Below are 24,136 nucleotides of genomic sequence, written 5' to 3'. Positions count from 1 at the left end.
GGCGTATTTCGAAACCCTGACCGATACAGAAGAGCGGCGGCGGCGGCGGCAGAAAACCCTGAAAACCCGATACGTTCGTTGGCCGTACGGACGCCGGCGGCGGCACCTATTTGTAAATTTGCACCCAGCATCGATGGCGGAGTGTGACAAATGTGCTGAAGAACAAGATTAGGTTGGAACAGAGGTAATTTTGAAGTTATTTACTATGTCTTCGAATTACAAGCAATGGTGTATCAAATTTGACTACCCTTTGGGCTGTAGATCAGACGGAACGTTACGGAATTATAGTTAACCAGACAGACAATATTCAAGAATGTGTTACCCCATAAAAAGCAAGAGGGCAACAACTGTTAATTTAAACGGTTGCAAACTGTCATACAAGCAACAGCATGTCCAGCCGCACTGTGTTAATGGAATTGTCGTTCGTTCCCTGTCTGATTTATTATTTATCTCGGCCGATGTTCGAAACACATGATTGGTCCCTTGCGTTAAAACAGTTGTTATTAAGGGACCTCCACTGATAATTCGTATGCCGTGAGTAAACAGTGTGCATAGAATAGATCCACTGTACTGAATTGTCAATACGGTGGGTCATGCTATGTGCTGCTGCAGCGTGTATAATGCTAAGGGTGAGACATGCTCTGAAGCCAGCATTTGTTCTGTTGTTTGCTCTGAAGCCAGCAAGGAACACAAACAGGCTATCTATATTTCAGTGCAAAAACGAGGACCATATTGTACGTGTTATATCTCTATACAGACAACAAGTATTTACAAATGTCAGCACACGCAAGTAGACCAACCCCAAAATGGTTATTATAGGGAATATCTTGTAAATCGTTATATTTTGCAGTCATCAGCAACAAATTTGCAGGCGAGGCGAACGAACGACAGATGTGGCCTAGACTTGTAGTGAAGGAAAACCATATTGTGTCAAACAAAGAATAATGTATGATATAAAGTAATGTATTGATTGGATATTTCTAATAAAGAGACAGTGGTGGCTAACACAAAGCAACAGTTCATGAATAAACAAAATGGCGTAAATCCAGGCTAGCTGGTAGATAAACTCCATGATAGGCAAGAAGCCCTCGTTTGAGCCCTCGTGTTTGTGCTTGTTTAAGTGTCTTGCCTATTGCTCAGGCTTGCCTATCATGGAGTGCATGAATAAGATTTGGATATAGCTCTCAAGCCAACTTCTGCACATCAGCATAACTACTACTACCCATTATAGGAAACCATATAGCTCTATATCCCAAGTGCAGCATTTCTGCTCATGCTGGTTCTCAAGGCCCTTGTTTTGATGATCTAGCAAAGGACAAAGGACCTAGTGAATGATTTAGTGACCCTGACCGTGCTGCTTAGCATGGGGAACGTTCTTTCTTATGCTGCTGCTGATTGTGTGACCCAGTTTCTTTGCCCTTTTCCGAGCTGGTTCCTTGGGAGGTCGGCCAGCAGGAATTCTCTTTGAGCCCCTCGTAACCCCACCCCGCCTTCGTGCTATTGCTGTGGGCTGAACTCGAATTTTCCCACCCTTTCTTGCATGGTTCACAAGTGCAGCACTTATTGTGATAGCTGCTCCGACTGCACCACATCCTGTCTTGATGTGGCTCAGTTGTGATGCGATCTTTCCAAGACACTTTTCAAAGGTGTCGTTGTGTCCGACTAGTGTGGACAGTCGTTGCAGTTCACTTTGTATTGCTTGCAGGTTGCTTTCAGTACCCTGATATAAACAAAAGTATCATTAAAATTAATGCAGAACCATCATGTGATGGTAGTGATAAAGTACAATTGCAATACATACCAGATGAACCGATTCTGGTTCATTGAAGCCAGATGTTGATGGCAATGGGTCTGGGGAAGGGGGTGCACACGGATCAGACTCCCTCTCATGTACTATGGGGCATTCAGGCTGAAAATGGTCCACACTGTCCTGGAAGCTGCAGAAAAATTCGTATGGTGGACACTTCTCTCCAAGGGCTAACCTCCCTAATTCGTAGCGATCTTCAGAAGTTAGTACAGGAGCATTTGGGAAAAGACCACCATATCTCATGTGAACAACTGCCTGGTGTTTGCAGAAGGCACCTTGCCGTCCACTTGGGCAACTGCAAACCCCTGTCTTTGCCCAGACCTCATAAGATGTTCCATCCTGCTTGCTACTTGGGACATTGTACAGATGATCATCTAGAAGTACAATATTGTCTGCTGCACTGTCTGGCATTCTGCTGACAAGGTGGTGGTACTGGAGTTGATGCGCTGCAACACGGCTGTACGCATGCTTTAATATTCTTCCTTCAAAGTACTTTTCCCATACTGTTGCAACAAAATCAGCTAGGGCAACAGCATTGAAGGCTTTAGTGCGATTAAGGATGATGTCTTTTAAAATCCGTATCGAGGCCTCAGCAAAGTTATTGGTGTTGTGTCCGCGGATAGTAATCGTGTTCCTGAAGAGCAACACCCACTCCTCTTTCCTTTCAAGCATTGCTTCGACCCTCGCAGTGTACCCTGGGTGGGACTGGCTCTGAAGGTTGGCTGTTGCTGCATCAAGCTCTTCTTCAGAATGGGCATAGAGGACCTACAGTCAGGAAATAGTGTGTGTGGTTCACATTTGACACATGTAACTTAGTCAAAACTGACATAAATTAATTTTGTATGTCTTAGGCTGGGTTTCACCAGTGCGAACTATAGCACTCGAAATTAGATTAGACCTCCGTAAGCTTCGGAGTGCGGTGTCATGGACTGTGCAGTCGATTGCTCATTTGCATTTGCTTGCAAATTAAATAAAACTTCTAACATTTAAATTTTACTTTGGACACTTTTGGAACCTGTGCTTTACGTATCGGGAAAGAAACAAAAACATTTTAAAAAATTACGTTGGTGCTTGGTGACCTGCCATACAAACAACGGTGATGAAGGATAAGAAAGCATTCACACTGCCAACTTTGTGCACCAACTTTGACCAATTTTGCAGTTGGTGACTGTCAGCCGACACCACTAATCATGACAAACTTGAGAGACTCAAGTTGGAGGGAATCTGTTACCAAGTGAAACCTTCAGAAATTGGTAATGCATCGGCCAGTCAGTGAGAGGAGCATTGCCACATGACTTATGCCTTCACTCCCAATACTGATGCAATTTTATTTGTGTCATAGTGCCGTACAACTATTATTAAATTGCATTGGTTACGAGTTGTGCGGGTGTAGCTTAAAAAGTAATTGCTTCCTTGAAAACTGAAAGCCGCAGAAGCATCCCAGTTGGCATTTTTTAAAGAGAATGTTGTTCTCTTGGTGAAATAAGATGAGGCGAGATTGTTTGTCAGCGGAGCTGCCTAGTTGGTACTTGTGAATACAGTGATGGCACCACCTCGAAGTTGCTTGTAAAACGTTGGTTCGTGTTGGTAAACAGAGTTGGTCTGTGTGAACGGTGCCTGAGGAACAGCCACAAGGCACGCTTTGGAATTCCTTATCTACCTGACTTGCAAACAGCGCTGTGCACCAGTTAGGTATTTATTATTTATTTATTATATACTGCTAATCGCCTTTTGGCGACCGTAGCAGGAACAGGCTACAAACAACAACAACAAAAAGATTCAAACACAGTAATACATAGAATAGAGCGTAATGAAAACCTAGAACAAGCACCAGAACATATAAAGAGGAAGGGCTTTACAGCTACTGTGGGACGATGGCTGATGAGAACGCATGTAATGATGAAGCATTTGTTATCTCGTACGCTAGTGCATTCCAGTCTGTTATTGTGCGCGGAAAAAAAAGAAAACCTGAATGCATTTATTCGAGAAAAAGGGGCAACAAACGTGTTGTTATACCAATATCGCACTGGGCCTATTTTCGTTACGTGAGATATATTTGTTGGTGTCGATACGAAGTTTTCCATTGACCATGAGATAAAGAAGTTTAAGCCTGTCGCGTGAGCGCCGAGCAGTTAGTGGTTCGATATCAGCTAAGCCGTAAAGGGATGTGACAGATGTGTTACATTGATACTTATTAAATATGAATCGAAGTGCCAGACGTACACGCTCAAGCAGAGTTGCATTAGACTGTGTCCCAGGATCCCAGACTGAGGACGCATATTCTAAAATGGGTCGGACAAGGCTTTTGTAAGAAGTCAGCTTGGTTAGAAATGAGGCATGCTTCAGGCTATGCCTGATAGACCAGAGTGTCTTTGTGGCCTTTTGTGTTACGCTAGCTATGTGTATGTTCCAGTTAAGGTTAGAAGAGATGTGTACACCCAGATACTTATATACAGAAACTCTACGTAATACATCGGCAGTCAAAGTGTAGTCCCACAGTAAGGGCGATTTCTTCTGTGTAATAGTTAGTACAGCACACTTGCTTGAATTCAAAGTCATTTGCCATTTGTTACACCATTGTGAGAGAGACGAAAGACAGGAGTTTAACGAAAGTTGGTCAACCGCACTATTAATTTCCTTGTAAACTACACAGTCGTCTGCATAAATCTAGAGGTGGCATCATGAGAGCACACAATATCATTAATATAGATATTAAAAAGCAACGGTCCCAATACAGAGCCCTCGCGCACGCCCGATCTAACAGAGGACATAGGTGACAAGGAAGAATTAATACTGACATACTGGGATCGGTTATTAAGGTAGGATTCGACCCAGTGCACAACAATGTTGTTATTAAGCAATTTTCGAAGGTAGGGAAAAAGAACGAAAAACGAAGTGTGTCTTCCATCTGATCTTTAACTTCCACCCCTATGTGTGAACCAGGCCGACAAACACACAACTGACAACAGCCAAAGAGCACATTTGTACACTGATTCACGCAAGAAATATGTAAACAGAATCCAACTAATAACTCAAAAAGGGCACTGAGTGTCAATGCTGGTACGTTCTCAGAATATTTTTTGCTGAAGGTCCTGGGCCCGCTTGCACAATACTTGTGCAAGGATCCTAACCTTGAGGCATTTCCTCTGGCACAGCTCTGGAAGTGCATTTTGCTGATAGGAAAGTTTACTTCAGTAGCATGTGACACAAGCACTAGCAAGGCACTGAAGCAAATTCCTCAAGGTTAGGATCCTAGCATAAGTTTAGAGCCAGTGGGCTCTGGTACGTACCGAAAGTGTCCAAAGTAAAATTCCAAAGTTAGGATATTTATTTAATTGGTGCACATATGCGAATGAGCCACTTACTGCACAGTTCATGGCCAGTGCCTGAAGGATCTTTACTGAAAAGAAAGCTCTCAAATAGCAGTAGCTCTTTATGAATTATCCAGACTGGGAACCTTTGTGAAAGAAGTCCAAAAGAAACGGGACGTGGACAACATAAGTAGGAGTGTTAATTAAATGGGGGTGTTTAAGCTTTGGCATTTGATTCCATGTAGCAGCTGCAGTTTTTGAAATCTAATCTACATAATTGCAAATTGTGGTAAGCACCCTGTGATTTTTGCCAAATCAACACTTCAAATTGTCAGAACTATTACATGTTTTACATGTTGCTTTTGTCACAATGTCAAACCGTCCTTGAGATGGTGAGCACGGACCCTTTGGAATGCTGAAATTAGCTTCCGCCTTTCATCCTTGTCCACATTATTCTTCGCGGATGTCAACCATCTCCATTCAGCTTGAAGTATGTGGAAATGACAAAGAAGTTGGAGTCCCTTAGGCCAGACCTTGTTCAAGGCTGCTTTTTCAGCAGAGGAATTATCTGTCATGAATGCCTTTGGAACCTAATGCATTGGATAACGTATTGTGGATTATAAAGTGCAATTTGTTTTTGTGTCATCCGCATACTACACATTGTGCAGATAGAGCTAAGCCACTTTTGCTCATGTAACACATTGTCTACTTACACGACAAAATAGTGGTGGTGCATCATGGCACATCTATGCAAGCTATGCGTACATACAAACTATGGAAGTTAAGCATAACAAAATAAATATAGCAATGCAAAATTGGTTCTCGGTGTGTCACAAGGGCTATCGCATTGTCAACATCCAGGGAGCTCTCTGCTGCTACCAGTAGTGCGCATTTTCTTTCTGGGTATAGTACCCACTAGGGTACACACATTGAACATGATGAGACAGCCACGTTGTACACTTCAGTAATTGCATTTGACAGTTACCAATGAAAAATAATTGGGAACAGCAATAGAACTGAGCCTAAAGCATGCAAAAAAAAAGGGGGGTGCTGATACAAATTGAGTACATACTGTATGTGTGCATTTTTGTGTTCCAAGCTTTTGGCTGTTAAATAACATAAAATTACAGAGTGGCTTGTCAGGAAGTTAAACTTGTCACAAAAGCATTTTCAGAACTGCAACTCCCAGTGAAAATTTTTGTCACATTCTAATTCCTGATATTTTCCTTTTTCTACATAGCAAGTCTGGTACTTGTGTGCTTTACGAGAAGTACTGGTAAACACATTGACATATTGTACAGTACCTAGAGTACAAGGTACACAGTTGGAATCGTACATAAAGTAACGTATAAGTTCTGAGAAATCTAGCAAATATAGAGCTTAATTGCACAGTACTTCAAGTACTTGCCATGACAGCGTTGTAATGTATGTTGCATAATGAGGTATACATAATGATAACCTTCTTACTTTTCTTTACCTAACATATATTATAATACCTGTGATCCTCCAAAGCAATTGGGATAATGCCGCTGCAGCAGTCCAAATGCTTCACTGTAGCCTTCAGTGCTTTGCGAGTTGTGAATAATGGCTGCTATAGGCACAGCACCAGCATTTGTAGCTGCTAGAAGCAGTGTGGTGGTGCTGTGCGACACGTCACAGGAGGAAGTGGAATCAATAAAAATTATTTCTCCTGACACCTGCAACTTGTGCATTCTTTCCATGATTGGTGTTATGATAAGCACTGCCCAGAGACTGTTGTCTTCAGACCTCGTTGTGTGGACTGTCACACCTGCAAGGACACAGTGCAACACTGCTTTTACACATTTTGTTATTCGGTCATGCAGTTCAGTTCTTAACAGTGCGTTAGAATTAGTACCAGTGGACAGGGGAGCGCACTATAGTAACCGTCACAACTACGAAGATATATTCAGCTTCCAGTTAACACGTCGCTGCTCTTCCGTCTTACAGTGGAGTAAAAGTATACTCCTACTGTTGTACAGCTTGGGACAAAAGTTTATAGAACACGGCACTGGCATATTTCTTCATCGGAATGGCCCCCTGCTGGCTACCAGGAAGACATCGAATAAGAAACAGGTGACTGACAATTATATCCACCTTTCAGTATGTGTGTGCACTCCTGTTATCTGTTAGGGTGTCGCTTCAATCGAGAAATGCGAGGCCACAGTGTTCCGTAAACTTTTGTCCCAAGCTGTACATGTAGTGCAACTAGACATTTTCAAGTGGGCTTTGTAAAGATAAAAAGATGGAACAGTGTACGAGCCATGATATCAAATGATATAGAAAATTTTGATATCCTCATTATTACATGCGTAACGCAATTCTAATTTGTTCAGACATTTTTTCATAAAATGGAAAAGAAACCAGCAAGGTGGTTATTCTAATAGTATTCATAATGGAACCCTGATGATTCGAAAGAAAAACTTCGCAAGCTATCGCTTCAGAATCTAATTTGCTAATTGTTTTTTGTATGATTTTAGGTTGTTCTAACACTTCATTTGTCAAAAACCTGGTTGTAAGAGTCATAGAACTTCGTTTTGTTGCCTGTGAAAGGTACGTGGTGCATGAGATAGCTTGGCTTGTGGTGTGGCCTGCAGTTTATACTATCGTCTTAGAGAGCATGCCTGTGACGATATCTAGAACAGTGTAACCATCGTGTTGCCTTTGTCTTTAGCCGCTGTGGTTCATAAGGAGCTCAACAACGTGAAAAGAGTGTTGAAGAGAGACTAGGGAGATAAGTAACTCAGGGAATTGTAATAGTAGTGTAGACCTTCATTGGTGTTCACTCCCAAACTAAAAGCTTCCCTCTGCTTCCTCTTTTTCCTCTTCTACCTTGGGTAGCTAGTGGCTATGTCATAAAACATTCAGCTGTTTTTTTTAGAACTTGCATTGTCGTGCACATGTATATCTTCCCCATCCTCAGGGTCTTATTATGGAATATTTGTTTAGCCGCTGAGAACCATTTTTTTATATGCTAACTTAAAGTACAACTGTGCAATGCTGACATACCTTGTTCAGCATACAGTGGAGTCTTACTCTCAAGCTTCTCCAACGGATCTACAATGTTGCCGAAGTGGTCTCTCCGCCACACATCATGCCAGTAATAAACACTGCTCGGCATAGGGTTAAGAGCGCTGTTCGCCAGCAGTAATGGCTCATCATCCTCTACGCTTAACTTGCTCTCGTGAAGCTTAATTGCTTCTGCAGGAGTCATGCCATCTTCAAAGTATGAGATGAACATGGCCTTTGTCTCAGGCTCACATCTAAGACGACGGAGGGCATCAGCACACTGCGTGCTGTGGCTATGTGATGCCTGGAGCTTTATTACACCGGGTAGGGGAAGGCTACGTCGAAGATATGGGTCGTTCTTTTTTGTGCCCGTGGTGATTTTCTTAATCTTTATATCAATTGTTGCCTGGCACCTTGTTGCGTGGGGTTTTGCTGTTTTGTTTTTTTGGTTGTGCTGGCATTTCCACACCTTATGGAACACCATTCTGTAAAAAGAGGGGAAAATAACAGGAAGTTACATTACACTGTCTTACTCACATTGCATACCGTATACAGAATAGCTACCTATAAAATTTTACCCACATCACTTTCATTTCAATTGTTTTAGCATAGGGATTTAGAGGTTTTTGGTAACTTTTTTAACTTTGAATTGTGATGTTGGATCGAAATTTACCACAATGAAATGTGCCTATTAGAGTTTCATGCAGACACAAGAATTTTCCATGTGTGTTGAGTAATTGGTGAGTACAGCGGATTGGTGACATGCGCAGACTTTTATAGGTGGCTACCCTGTATATTATAATAGCTTGCCATTTCACCCTTCTAACAAAGTTAGATTGTTGTGGAATCATCAGTTCCACCCTTCCACAGAGAATAGAACACAACTTTGTTGATTGCAATATTGTACTGCCCTTATGGTGTGAGTTTGTTACAGGGGCTGTTCAGCTGTAGGGTAATTTGCCCAGAATGTGTGGCAATTTTCACATACTTCTTTTCTTGCAAGGGGTGCGCAGGTAATTACTCAGCACAGATGTCCTTGTATGCTTACTGACATCTTGCAGTGTATGTTGTAAGATGCAGTGGTTTATCCAGGATCACAAAGAGGGGTGTTCTGCAGAAAGCTGTGGGGGATCATTACCACAGTTATCTTTAAGAATCATTGCCAACGCATGTTAACCGCTTTAATAACAAAGCAGCCCTCTTTTTCCAGAGGGGCGCTTATAAAAACGGGGGGGGGGGGCAGCAACATTTGCGGGTGCAAAGGGGGTGCTGTGGATAAGTCAGTGGTAAAACTGTGCCTCATTTTTAGAGTTCAAGGAAAAGAAATGAAATTTTAGTTTCCATTCATTACATTGAAATCCCCTTGTTTGTGAAACGCAAACCGATACGCTGATAGCGTTCAAAGAAAGCACGAGGACTTGCTTTTGTGTTATATTTTTCTACAATACTGTATAGCTGGGCTACCACATTCACACCAGAAATGAGTTACTCCTGTGTGAGCATCTGGATGTTCGTACCTCGAGTGCTCTTCAGACGGCTTGGAGGTTTTGTAGACGATCCAGGAGGTGTTGGTGCGGGTTCTGTATTGTCGAAGCCATTCATTAGCGTCTTCTTCACTATTCAAATCAGCACGAAAAATTTGCAGTTCCTCTGTGAAATGGTCGGTGTCTTCGACACAAGTGAAGGTTCTATTCTCCGCCATTCGCACAGCTCAACTGACCGAACGCGCAGAACCGAAAGCGGCAAAGCCCGCCAAAGGATGCGCTGGACTGGCGTCTTGCGTCTCCGCTCAGTTTCCTGATTGCGCAAATCTCGCGCGCGTCGGATTCACTCGCGGCTCCACTGCATTACGTTGCGCCAAATGACACCGTTGGCATACCCTAAGTTCAGGTGTGCACGCGCACGGTGTGTCGTAAGTCCTCGCCATAGCACAGGCGACGTACGGCATGGCCGAGTAGCCGAAGGCGTCCGCTCGTTGGTAATAACCGGGGTCGTCTGTGGACCAGAAGGTGGTGGGTTCAGGTCCTGTGCTCTTTGGGTTTCCCACAAATTTTCGAAACGCACGTCGGCGCAGTTCCCCCTGAAGTCGGCCCTGGACGCACACTAACCCCCACCCTCACCTCCAACTCCTTCCTGCTATCCTCCCTCCAGCTGTCCACGCCTGTACACTGCTGATAACCACAATCATTTCGCGGCACTAACTGGGAATTAAAAAAGGGGATGCGCAGGTGAACTGAAGTTCGAGGGATCGGTGCATCAAGAAAGTTCACTATACAAACAGGAATACAAAATAAAACCAAATAAAAGTAGGGAATTAGTAGTAAGAAATAATAGTAAAATAGCAAACCAAACAAGTGTAGTAAAGTGACACCACATACAATGCAGAATTACTTGAAATATGCTGTTATGAGAAACAGCTTCACCTTGCTCTAATCAACAACTTAGGCAGAGGCCAGATTGTATATCTGATTCACATGATGTAAAGCCATATTTAGGTGTGTTCTATATCACAGGGGTAGTCATGCTACTAGCAGATATATTTATGCCACATAACAAATCCTCCTCATCTAAAAGACGTTACCTGTAGCAATAGAAAATCCTATAAAAATGTGCCTTACAAAAGAATATATCAGGTGCACAGTCAGATCTTTATGCACGAAAAGGGGGGCCGACCCCCAAATCCCAAAGATCACGAGGAGAGTCTCTTGTCCTGCACCCACCTTCCAACACCTGCATGCATACACACATGCATTATATCGATGTAAACAAATGGGTTTGGTGGATGGACCTGGTGGTTATGACGTTTTCATTGTCATTATGCATGCTTATGCTTTGTCAAGAGTTGACTACTTTCAAAAGACAAAGCGCCCCTGGTATAAACCCTACACCACCATCCCTTGCTTTTACGAAAAGTGCACTTTGTAACCCATATACCATAACCCATTGTGACTTATTTTAGTGTTATTCATCTAATTGCTTTTGTATTTTCTGTACTGTTGTGCTTATTCTAACCTGTATTTATTACCTTTGTATATTGTGTTTGTGCGTAATAACCCACTCCCCTCTGTAATGCCTTTGGGCCTTGGGGAGTAAATAAATAAATAAATAAATATGGCGGATGAGACCTGCACTGGGTGCCTGCAACCACGTATAAGAAGACAATGCAGCATAATAATACATATAAGAGCATGTGCGGGCCTGATCATTTCACTCAACAAAATGGTTGCTATGGCTGCAAGACATGAGCTTTATTTAACACAATTGTGTTACAATGCTGTTTCTTCATCTGTCTTTCAATTAGTATAGCAAAGACAAGTGCTATCTGGTCTTATAAGCAGGAAGCACGACAGTAACAAACAAACAATAATTTTGTTACATGACAATGACATGACCTACAAGCACTGATAGATAAGAATAAATGCAGCCAAGCTGGTGGACAAACTGCATGGTAAACAAGCCTGAGGAATGGGCAAATGTTGATGAAAACATGAAATGACTGCGCCTTGTCGTGCTGTTTTCTGAGTTCATCCGTTGATCAGGCTTGTTTGCCACAAAGCAACACCTACAAGATTTGCTGAACTTGTTGAAGGAGTTCTCAGTCTTCGTAAACTTAACTTTTTCACGGGTTTCAAAAAAATGGCACAGTACAGAAGCAATTGCCAAACTTCATCAGGCATCAGATTGCTCTGCCCTGAGGGCATAAACAAACAAATCAGAAAAAAAAGCAACATAACAAAGCAAAGCGAATAGATTGGCTTTGCATGCAACTTTTTCATATGGGCATAATTGCAGGACATTACGTAGAACACTAAACTCCAGCATACTCATAAATTTAAACCCCAGGTAATCACAGATTTTTGATCAAGTTGTCAGAAATTACTCTAAATATATGCTGCAGCGTGCATTTTTTAGCCTTTCCTCTAGCCAAGTGCAATTATGAGTAGGGACACAAAAAAAAGGCATAGGTTATTAACTGCAGAGATATTCAAAAGAAGCATGTCAATGGTTACTTGCTTAATACGTCGGTCCTCAAAACTAAATGTCTGATGCCAGCTAATGCCCAAGCAGTAACACAGACATCTAGAGGTGAGCATTATGTTCAAAGGAGGGAGTCTCAAGATGTGGCATCAGCAACGTGCGGAAGTCATCTTCTGCCAGTAGAAGTGTTTCACATGGGAATGAAAAGTGTTAAATAGGCAGAAATGCCATTTGACTAAAGAAGCTTTACAATGCACTGAAAACTCAGGGCTAAACATGGAGCTGACGTGAAATTTGTTTGAATTATGCAAAAGCATGAATTATCGGAGCTTGAATTCAAGAGAGAGTATTTACACACGTAACATGAAAAACGGTTAGGAGCAACTGAAGTTTATTTGAACAAGAACTTTTGTGCAAGAGACTGCACTCATGCTCGCTGGACAGAGAGGCACTTCTTTCCAGCCAACCTAACGAGGAACACAGAAACATTACTTTCGTGACCACTTACAACAAAACCCTTCGTAACCCGGAAACTATTTTTCAGCGCCATCTTAACATTCTACACAGTACCGAAAAATTGAAAGAAATATTTCCTTCTGCACCCATTGTTACATTCCGCAGGTCAAGGAATATCCGGAATATCCTCACTTCTTCGCGTTTGCGCCGTACTACAACACCTGGTTCGGGTCCCTGCAATGGCATACGCTGCCAAATTTGTAATCTTATTTCCACCTGCACCTCAGTCTCTAGTACCATAAACAACTACACCTTTCAAATTAAACAACCATTGCACTGTACCTCCTTTAACATTTGTTACCTAATAACATGTACGAAATACAGTGTTCAGTACATTGGTGAAACCTCCAACACCATGCGTCAGAGGTTTTACGGTCATAAATCTGACATTGTAAATAATCACCCCACCCCCGTTGCTATACATTTTAATCTTCCCAGGCACGACGTGAATACACACCTATCTATTGCAATTCTGGAATCTGGCTACACCACCGATTGCAAACGCAAAAATTGCGAGTCCGTCTTCGTTTCTAAGTTTTCTTCTTTAAAACCACGGGGACTAAATGTTCATGGCGGTCCTCTGCAGTTGTTCAACCCATCATCCAGCTAAGCTACTTCATTCACCTTCCGTTCTTAGCATTCTTAGCTCCATTTTCCCTTCGGCCCATAAGGTCACACGATCCTTCCCACGCAGTTCAACAAAAGCTGTGTTCTCCACGTGCATGACTAGACATGCACCTGTTCCCCCGTTTTTTCACCACCAAATCGTTTGAACCCCAATTCTCCGAATGTCTCATTTACCCGTACACTTTCTCTTTCCTGATTCTTATGTGACGGTTGCTCACGTGATGCATTGTATTACCGTCTGGTTGTTTTCTGTTTACTTGGTTCTGGGAACCTCTTTTTATTGTATCTGTTCTCTGAGGTTATATATACTTGCGTCGCATTTAGTTGTCGTAACCTGAAGAAGTGCAGTCTCTTGCACCGAAAGTTCTTGTTCAAATAAGCTTCAGTTCCTCCTAATAGTTTTTCATGTTACGTGTGTGATTCCCTCATCGTGGGCTCCTTGACAGTGTTTCTTTTTTTTTTTTCCCATTCAGAGAGTATTTACATTAAATATATATATTACATATTGTTTGAGGTCTATCTATCCTGGCATTAGCACCAAACATTGGAAAACGCAATAGATTTATTCTTGCTCGTGCAACGATGGCCTGCTTAAAGACCTTTCCTGAAGCTCACTAACACAACTGATAGCCATAATACTTTACATGGTCACATTGCCTTTGGTGACCTTTTACGAATAACCAACAGATGTCTTTATGCTGTTGAGGTTGTTTGTTCTTTGAGTTTGCCGTTTCAATCTGAACATTATAGCAGTTAGTGTGACCTGAAATTCTTCAAAATCATGCCCTTAGGCTCAGAAAAATCACCACTGTTCAAAAAAATCTAATCGTTTTATGGCTTTCTAGCAGGTGTGTTCAGAGCCTATAGGACAAACCAAAAAGTCGTAACCGTAGTGGTACGGTGCTACCATAATTGATATGTTATATGTCATCTTTCATCGTAGATATGTTGTGTTTGCACAGCAAACTGAAATATTAAAAGGCTATTATTAGCGGCAAAGCATGGGGAAGACAGTTGCAATGTTTTAGTACTACACGGAATTAGACTTCACTGATGCCGTCCAAGCACAACGACATGCATGAAAGCCAAGCAGGTAATTCACCCTGCAACATGTGTTGTCCTTGTGCAATTGGCATTGCTGTGCGACATTGCAGTATTACTCAAATGACATGAATAAATTAATTATAATTATCCCTATATTGCAGGGCTGCAGTGCCTTTGCATTTGCGAGGAATACGTTGCACTTAATTTATGTGCATACATACATATGGCATGTGATGGTGTGGGTATGATCAAGATTGGGTCAAGTGGGAACAAACACTGGCTTTTTTTAGTCAACCCACTCCCTTGCCTTGATCAGTGAACATGTGAATGTAGAGACCTTCCCATCTCGGTTTGATAATTTAGCAAGCTTCTATGTTTGCTAGAGACTCCCCTTGTAGAGACCATTGTATGACTGGTTTCCTAAATACTAAACAAAAGAGCAACACATCGTGTTGCTCTTGTGTTAGTTAACAAACAGAGAGCTCCCTGTAAGACCCAACCCGCAGTGGCCCCAGCCAAGCATGAAGAGTAAGTTGTATGCACCACATGACTATGTCAAATACATCTTGTCACTATTCGTAACCAAATTAACTTAGACATGTTCTTCTGGAGCTACAATTCTAGTTATGACTGGAAATACCCAATGGTAGTCTCCAATGAACAACTCAGTGGTAAATCTGGTACGTGCATGAGGCATTGCATAAACAGGTGACAGATGATCTTCTGTCAGGTGGTGATAACCACTTTTGTCTCTGTTCTTTATCATCACAATCATAACCAGAGATCAGAGTGACCATGACATACAGAGTGAAAAATAAAGGACTATAATTAACGCCACAAATTGCGATTTCAATATTCCCCATGGAACATGCAATGTGGGCATTTGCAAAGTCACAAAGTTGCTAAAGTAATGTTCTACTGAGCTGCCTAATAATGAACTTACCTAAAACATGTAACGTAGCTAAAACTTGTGTTCACTTCGTGCAGTTCAAAATAAAACTAACATTTTAGGAATAAATGCGGTGTGACCAAATTCGTCAGTTCTAGGTGGGTGATAGTGAGACACAAGTTAGCTGTACCTTAAATGTTCCAACTCGAAAAAAAGCACCCCTTCTCACTCCATGCAACAAAACCAATATATATAAACTATAGGTATATACACGCACGCACGTACACACACCACCTTTGTGCATGCATGACACACAGACTCCAGTACGGCGCCTTTGCTTTCGCAGATATACTTCGACTCTTTAAACTTCGCCGCAAGGACCTATTTTCAGTTTCTTTCCCACTTTTATCTTCGAACATTTTGAACTGTCTTGCGGTGTATTAATGCAAACTGCCACCCAAGTAGCAGCACATCACTCACATACACTGAAAACGTCGACTCTGCGCGCTCTCAAACACAAGGCACAAGGTGCATAAATGTTCGAAGAACTTGCGCGTTACTTCACGTGTAATCTGAAGTCACGTTCGCAGCCAGCAATATAAATCTATCTGTTTCTTTTCACTCCTGCGATCTCAATCCCATCCGTCCAAACACCACAAACTGTACAGCGCAAACAGCGACTGCTGTCTGCAGCACCCTGCGCCGCCGGCGTCCGTACGGCCAACGCATCGGGTTTTCAGGGTTTCCTGCCGCCCGCCGCTCTTCTGTATCGGTCAGGGTTTCGAAATACGCACCCCGGCGCTCCGATATCCCGCCCGCGTTCCGTGTTCCGATCGGTTCCGCTGCGGAGCGCGAAGCTCAAGTGGTTTCGCGCCATTTCGCACACTTCTGCCGGTCCTGGCCTCGTGAGTATTGAACTGTCATGGCATCAGAGAGTGGGTCTCCGTTTTTGAAGCGCGTGTCGTTGTTCTCTGTTGATAAGATCTCAAGTGCACTTAAAACGACCGCGGTGTGGCGTTACTCTGGCACATTAGTTTTGCAAGACGGTGACAAGAAGCGAAAGACTGGCTCTGATTTATTCTGCGAGGAGTGCCTGACAAACGCAAAAGAGAAGGATGGAGATAAGCCCTTCGATAAGTGAGTATGTTGGTACATGAAAATCTTCTTAAAATGGATAAAATACCCCAGTGCGAAGGTAAAACAATGGGACAAACACAGACAAAGGGACGACGCACAGCACTGCCTGCAACCAAAAGAATTCTTTTGGTTGCAGTCAGTGCTGTGCGTCGTCCCTTTGTCTGTGTTTGTCCCATTGTTTTACCTTCGCACTGGGGTATTTTATCCATTTTAAGAATGTCATACCAACCCGCCCAAATTTTAACCTTATTTCATATGAAAATCTTCACCGTTGCTGAACGAATGCAAAACATTGGTAAAAGGAGACGTGTAGAAAACGCCAGAGCTTTGTGACTCTTATACTGTCGTATTATTATTGTTGTTGTTTTCATTCATTCGTGATAGTATTAGGTTGATCCCCACGGGCACTGCTAAGGAGGGCAAGGGGGCCGTTGCCCCTCATCCGCTGGCTGGGTGTTTTTCGTGCATGACGACTATGCCCTCTGTAAAAATTCCCTCTGAGGGTACAACGCGTGTGCAACCATGTTACTGTGCACAGATTATGGGCTTTCACTGCTTGTTCTAGTCAAAATGTGATCGAAGTAGATGTATTGTTCGTGACAAATTTGTTTCGGTTAGACCTTTTTTTTTCATATAAAAGGTGGAACCTTTTTATAATGTGGTTTCGACTGTAGTCTGGACAGTATACACCTCACAGGCCACCAGCGCTTGCGTACGCGTTTACGCCCTCGCGCTGCTGATGCCGCCGGTGGCAAAACCGGCTCGACGACGCCGCCGGTCAAAGTGGCATCGGCGCGCAGGTCTACTTTAGAACTGCTTGTTTGAATTAAAGCTCATACACCCTGCACTGACACAACCTTCAGATGCCAATCATACTACATTGATCGTTGATATTTTCGTTTTCATGTGTGTCACCAAGAAATATGTCAATGATCATATTATCACAGAAGAACTCTCAGAATCAAGATGGTGCATGAGAACTTACAGTGTGGAACGAGGTGCAGACCTCATAGCCTTCATTAAAATATGCGCAGACCGGCTTCAGCACAAAGATGTGTTGTCCTGGGCAGCCACTTTCACCACGGGTGCCCTATACAGGGTGTTCAAAATTAAGCTTTCACGAGCGCTACGCAAACACAGCAATGACAGGAAACCGGATGATAACTTTACGCTACTTGTGTAAGAAACAGGTGCTGCTAATTATGTAACACCTGTTTCTTACTCAAAGAACAGAAAAATAGCACCAGTTTTACTTTTGTTCGCCTATTTATAAAGTGCTAGTGAAAGCTTAATTTTGAACACCCTCTATAGGCTGCAGCAACTTTCTTGTTTGCGGCTTCCATGCCAGTCTCCTTGGGTGCATGACACAAATATGTTATGTATAGATGAATGCATTTGGAAGTGCTTTTGATAATCATCAAGGTACAATTGAGGAAGTTTGCATTCACAGCACAGTACATACTCGTTTGCTGCTTGCTTCTTGTCTGTATATGCCCAGACCCTGTTTGGTAATAAAATAGAGAAAGAGATAAGGCCACAAAAGTATTAAAAAAGGGCGTGTACAAGATGCCTGAAAAGGACCCAAGCAGCACAGTGTACTGAAACTCGAGTGCAATGGGGATGGACAGTATGTGTCTTATCAATGTTCCTTATAGTCACAGGTCTGTTCAAGGCCTTTCACCTACCCGTCCACCCCCATTGCACTCGACTTTCAGTACATTGTGCTGCTTGAGGAACAGGTGTAGTCAGCGTCAGAGTAAAAGTTGTGTAGCAAAAAAAGTATTGTGCTGCTACACTATCACTTCACCATGCAAACACCGCTCAGCTAGCGAAATGCGTCACAACATTATCGCGTACCCTTCGCCAGATTTTCGTCAAACTCAGAGATGCGCAATCGTCATTCTTCCCATACAAAATGGGCTCTTCTTGCTCCTGTGCCATCAGTGCGGTGCCGTAACTTGATACCCGTTCATGTCAGGCGATGTCGTCGAACACTTTTGGTGCTAAAAACGAAGATACTCTCGCGTATACGGGACAAATGAAAATACGTCTCGCTGACGCTTTTACCAACATTTCTGCTACTGTTTAATCCACACGTTTGTTTCGTGTATTCAGCATTGATATTTGCCTCATAAATACTGCTAACACTTAAAAATTATACGAACGACGGGAGTATACAATGGCCTCGTTCGATCAACGTCGGTTAAACGAGATCAAGGGTCCCTCGACTTGGAATTGCGACTCAACTGTCTTTTGACCAGCACTGTCATGCATTTCTAAAATAAATCTTGCGTCCCGAATTAACCTTATTAATAAAAAAAAGTGTAAGGATCCTCAATCTCGGTTGAGCGTTCAATCTCGTTAACCGGCGTTGGTGAACCCCGGCCTATTTCAAATGTCCATGTGAGCGAATGCACACCCTTCCACTAGTTCCAGAAAGTTACACATTGCTCATTTTGGTAGTTTCAGAGGGAAATTTGAATAGCATGCATAGCTACGACATGGGCAGCATGACAAGTGAGAACACAGCGGAAGGCGATAGCGCTCCGTTGAAGGAAGCGCCATTCACTACGTATTTGGTAACGCGCAACGGCGGCGCATGTTTCCCTTTATTCTAAGACCCTCACAGTATAAAGGGCGTAATAAGAGTTCACATACCTTCGAAATCGTCTTGCGAAAGCCCACGAGGGCAGGCACAGCACAGCATTGACTTCGACGGTTGTGACAGTCGGGGCACACATGCTTTCCTCACACGACACGAGTGCCGGTTGCTGCGGGACAAAGCCATGCAGATCCAGTGCGCATGCCTAGATCGCTCCTCCCACGCGAAATAACAGGAAACGCGTGTGATTTGAAACAACGGGTTGGCGCCCGTTATTTTCGCGGCGATATGCACGTGTGTTTTTCACGACTATTTTTTGCAGTGTAGATTGCATGCTATATATCATGTATCGCAGCAATAATAACGACGTTCATCGTGCTACTATGCCGCTTTTACGCTGCTCTATGTTACGCATCTAGTTGGACTTGGCAAGTACCACTAGCACCTTGAAACTACTTGTGAAAGCAGAACTTGCGACAAGTAGTCGGGTTGTCTGTCAGGTTGTCCGTCAGGTTGTCCTTGAATCAAAATAAACGGTGTACTGCAACTCGTTCTAGAAGACTTTCTAGAGTTGAAGCTATTTGGATTGATGGCTCTGAATGAGTGTGAAGAGGCAAATGTTGATGATTTATGGTCTTTTTTTGTAAACACTGTGAACCATGCTATACAAACTTTTGTACCAGTGCGAAGGAAAAGGGAACGTAAATTTAGTCCGTGGATCACTAGGGAAATTATACATTTGAAACGAAAAGCTGAAAGGATGCGTAGACGGGGTGTTAATGGTCAACTGTTACAGCAGGTTCGGAAGACAATGAGGGAAAAGATTCGACAAGCGAGGTTTACATATTTTAGTGTGACTCTTGACCAATTCCTTGAGTCTGATTCAAAAAAATTTTGGAGGTTCCTCTCTCCTACGCACAACACCATCAGTAAGTTGTTGATAGATGATTGTATTGTCACTGATAAAGTCAAAATGTGCAACCATATGAATGCGTATTTTTGCTCCGTATTCACACGTGACGACGGTGGTCGGCCAACCTTTCCGGCACATGACCTTTGTTACGTTCCTGACATTGTTTTATCACGAGAAGGGATTTTCAACTCCTTGCTTAGCATAAATGGCAAAAAGGCGTGTGGACTAGATGGCATCGCAAATCAATTTCTCTTGCGCTACGCAGAGTGGTGTAGTTTCTATCTTGACATCATTTTTAGGAATTCAATTGAGACAGCGAAGGTTCCGAGACAGTGGAAGCAAGCAAAAATTGTGCCTGTCCCAAAGTCTGGAGATATGCTCAAACCATCTAATTATCGTCCGGTGTCACTGCTACCTACGTGTGGTAAAATTTTAGAACACTGTATCCATCAACACCTGGTGACATCTCTTGAAGAAAACAATTTTTTCACACCAGCACAACATGGTTTCCGCCAAGGTGTTTCTACTACAACCCAGTTATTAGAAACAGTTCACAATCTTGCGGCAACAATTAATTCACGGGGGCAGTCTGACATAATTTTCTTGGATTTGTCGAAGGCGTTCCATAAGGTGCCTCATGATAAGCTATTGTTAAAACTACAAGCTATAATGGGTAACTCAAATCTGACCGCGTGGCTTCAGGACTACCTTGCTGACAGACAGCAGTTGGTACAGATCGGTGAGAGCAGCTCTAACTTGGCTGATGTGGAATCCGGCGTGCCTCAGGGCTCGGTTCTAGGGCCTCTGTTGTTTTTAATTTATCTAAACGATATCACTGTGAATATTCCCGTAAAAATACGTCTTTTTGCTGACGATTGCATAATTTTCACCGAGGTAAATTCTGTCTTGGATCAGATTCAGCTTAATGAATGTCTTCGTAGGATTAATGATTGGTGCTTAACATGGCAAATGACTCTCAATTTTCAAAAATGCACATACATGCATGTCACGAGGAAAAGAATACCATTGTCCTTTCAGTATTGTATAGATGGATGTGTTCTATCATGTGTTGATTCCTGTAGATATCTCGGAGTGACGTTGTGCAATGATTTGAGATGGAATCAGCATATTGATACTATCGTGAGAAAGGCAATGGGTAAATTATACTATTTGCATCGTCATCTTCATCAAGCGTCCACCGCCACAAAATTGAAGGCATACAAGACATATGTACTATCTGCGCTGGATTATGCGAGCATTATTTGGGACCCTTTTACCGCATCCAATATTGATAAATTAGAAGGAGTGCAAAGGAAAGCCTTGCGCTTCGTTTTTAACAAATACAGAAAGCTGGATTCAGTCTCTAAGCTTTACGATAGGGCAAGGCTTGAGTTGCTTAGTTCCCGCAGGAAAATGCAGCGGCTCAGGTTCCTTTACCAAATGATTCACAACAAGTTTAAAATCGACAGCACACTTTACCTGCAGCCTTTCTCTGGCCGAGAAACTAGGCAGTCACGCAGTTTACGTTTTAAACCTTTCAGCGCGAAAAGTGATTGTTTTAAATTTTCTTTCTTCCCGCGGACTGTCCTGGAATGGAACGAGCTACCACAGGCGATAATGAATAGTCCTACGGTTGAGAATTTCTGTAAACTGATAGCGACAGTTCTGTAGTAATGTCTTCTGTTATCTCTTTTTGTTGACCTTGTGTGTTTACCTTAAGTGTATGTATCCCACCCTACTTAGGCTTACTTGTAAGCCAGTAGTATGAATAAATAAAAATAAAAAAGACGGCGAACAGCACAACGAATAGCTGTCTGAAATCTGGCGTCGATTAGCCGGATACGTAGCAGTACTTTGTAAAAACAAGACCCAGTGAGATTTTGGCGCCGTTCCTAATTCAGTCTCTAGGGGCTCCACCTGAAATTTGTAACTGGGAATGCAGGATGACCCGAGTTACGATACAAATATTAGCTAAGCTCCATCTCAACAAACTTCCGTTGTCCTTGAAGTGCACATGTTGCTGAAGATCATTTGATGAACGGAAAGTTCAGACTGATTCCAATTTTGGGCGTTGTACCTGCTGTGTCGTTGAGGACTTTGACGTGCTGTAGCAAATGAAGGGCTTGAACAGCAGGACTCGGCCAGATGTGGACACTGGCTTGTAGGCATTACTTTACAATCGTGATTGATTCTCTTTACTAGTGAAGGAGGCCGCAGGTGTTTGGCGTACGTTCCGACGTCAAACTGGAGACGACAATGTCGTTGATGCAGAGCCAAACGCGTTCCCGGAGAACTGAGTCAATAAATAGATGCAAAGCTTGTGCAGGACGGCATAAGTCGAAACGCATACGCAGAAATAAAAAAAAAAGAATCTAAATGGGGTTGTGATCGCAGTTGTTGCGATGTAACTTTAGTCCTGGGGATCTGGTGGCAGATGCGCACCAAGTCGATCTTCGAGGAAACGTGGCGCCCTCCGTGTTTGAAGCGAAATCAAGAATCCTTGGCATGGGGTAGCGTCCCAAATTCGCGGTTCAAGGCACGGCAGTCGCCACAATAGCTCCAGTCACCGGTCGTCTTGGGCACCACGTGAAGAGGTGAGGTCAATTTGCAGGATGGTGTCGTATGTGCTCGTATTCAACTATCACAACGCTGCATTTTTCTGGCGCAACGGGCCGGGCCTGGGTGGGAAGTTTGTGTGTGATGACTTGCGGGACAATTTCGTGCTGAACAGGACGGGTCCAATTAGGCGGCAGGATGAACTATTCCGCGAGTGGAGCGTTATTAGGAGCGTATGCGCCGTACGACAGTACTCTACACCTGACTATAGTGTCCCGTTGCGATACTGGTTGTTGGCGTCCAGGAAGACCTGCCGACGAGGAGACTGTGTGCTTGAGGAAGTCGGCAAAGGTTATGGTGTCAGTGACATCGCCAACGTGGAACAACAAGCCAAAATATTGATGCAGACACTAGTCTAAGATGAGAGATTGCTGGTCGTGCAGAGGAATGGCGGTGGCAGCCTTAAAAAAAAAAAAAAAAAAACTAGGTTCACGGTAGCGCTGACAGCACTCGACTAGAGGAACACCGCTGTTCGTCTTGACCTTGTCCAGCTGTCGCCAATAGTGATTGGCCGGCGGATGTTTCCATCGATGAGCTTGGCTCAAGGGAGCGATGGGAGTCTGCTCCGAAACGACGATGGCATCTGCAGGCCCGATGACACTGCGCACCGCGGGAGTGCCGAGTGGAGCGCAAGCTGGACTGTGGCCGGGAACAACGTGTGATTTGGGAACGACTTGGATTGTAAGTGTGGCAACAATCAATATTGGATTGTGAATTTTTCACTTTCTATCCAGCCATCGAATGGTCCCCGACACTAAATGCCTTTAGGGGATCACAAAGGCGCTTCCATCTCATGCCATGGCTGCCGTCTGAGTGAAATTGCTCCATTCTCGGGTCGGGAACCTGCAAGATGGCTTCCTCTCCAATTCAATCATGCTGCAACAACTTGCTTCACAACTTGCTAAAATCTTGCTGGCTTTACTTCGTAGCAGACAAGGTGTCTCATCTGCCAATACAGCCCGTGCTGCAGACGCCGTTTATACATCATTCTAGCGAATTTCTGACCGGTGGCTTTTTTTCGACCAACTGAACCAAGTGCCCCACCCGCTAAGGTCGCTTGAGTAATTCCTGTCTTCTGAAGAATTGAGTGGCCAACGTCCGATGCAGCCCTTGCGAATCATGCACCAGTTACTCGGCAACTCTTCTGCCACGACGCTCCCCTGCGCCAACTTTTTCTTCGACGCTTGTCGCAGAATGTGTAAATGGTCTTAACGACGGCCGCGCGCATGAATCGTGACGAGCAGGTCACCCTCGCTGATGTGGAGGTTGAAGGCACACACCCCACAAGCAACCCCCCAGAACCCATGGTTACCGCGTCGCATCCTGTCTCCTTTCTGATATCCCAATTGTCCGCAACTCTACAACACCTTTCTGCTCCAATAGATGACCTTTGTCGCCAGTTACGAGTGATGGTTGATAAATTTCTAATGAATTATATCGGCGTAGGTGAATTGGGTGCTGGATGCCCTGAACAGCTTGAACTTTCACGGGCAAATGGGAGGTGGCTGACGGAGAGATATGACCAGAGAGAGAGAGAGAGAGAAAGAGAGAAAAGCATGGTCCCCCAGACAGAGTCTTCCCCACATTGCTGATTATGTCATGTTCCACTAAGTTGGAAAGGACGAGTTGAATCTGTTGCAGATGCTCCTTGACCGTCGCTCTGGCAACA

At 43.4% G+C, this 24,136-nt stretch overlaps 1 protein-coding gene and 1 long non-coding RNA gene across 2 annotated transcripts in view; one reads left to right on the top strand and one right to left on the bottom strand.

Moving 5' to 3' along the window:
- The window catches only part of LOC135365906 (uncharacterized), a 98,173-nt gene that overhangs the window by 50,068 nt on the left and 23,969 nt on the right, over positions 1–24,136 (top strand). The gene's annotated exons all lie outside the window — the stretch shown is intronic.
- Positions 1,337–6,644, bottom strand: LOC135365803 (uncharacterized). The gene is made up of 4 exons (XM_064598520.1): positions 6,615–6,644; positions 5,523–5,708; positions 1,802–2,572; positions 1,337–1,720 (listed from the first exon to the last, which is right to left on the bottom strand). The coding sequence occupies exons 2-4, from the start codon at positions 5,691–5,693 to the stop codon at positions 1,337–1,339; spliced, it is 1,326 nt and encodes a 441-aa protein (XP_064454590.1). The 5' UTR covers positions 5,694–5,708; positions 6,615–6,644.

This window comes from Ornithodoros turicata, chromosome 8, assembly GCF_037126465.1.
Source record: "Ornithodoros turicata isolate Travis chromosome 8, ASM3712646v1, whole genome shotgun sequence".
Lineage (NCBI taxonomy): Eukaryota > Metazoa > Arthropoda > Arachnida > Ixodida > Argasidae > Ornithodoros > Ornithodoros turicata.
This window is presented reverse-complemented; position numbering and strand designations above follow the sequence as displayed.

Coding starts and splice junctions, on each gene's coding strand:
- LOC135365803 (XM_064598520.1), bottom strand. CDS start 5,693: ATGACAGATAATTCCTCTGCTGAAAAAGCAGCCTTGAACAAGGTCTGG. Junction 2,573..5,522: donor TAATTTCAGCATTCCAAAGG/GTCCGTGCTCAC, acceptor TCCTGACTGTAG/GTCCTCTATGCCCATTCTGA. Junction 1,721..1,801: donor AACCAGAATCGGTTCATCTG/GTATGTATTGCA, acceptor TGTTTATATCAG/GGTACTGAAAGCAACCTGCA.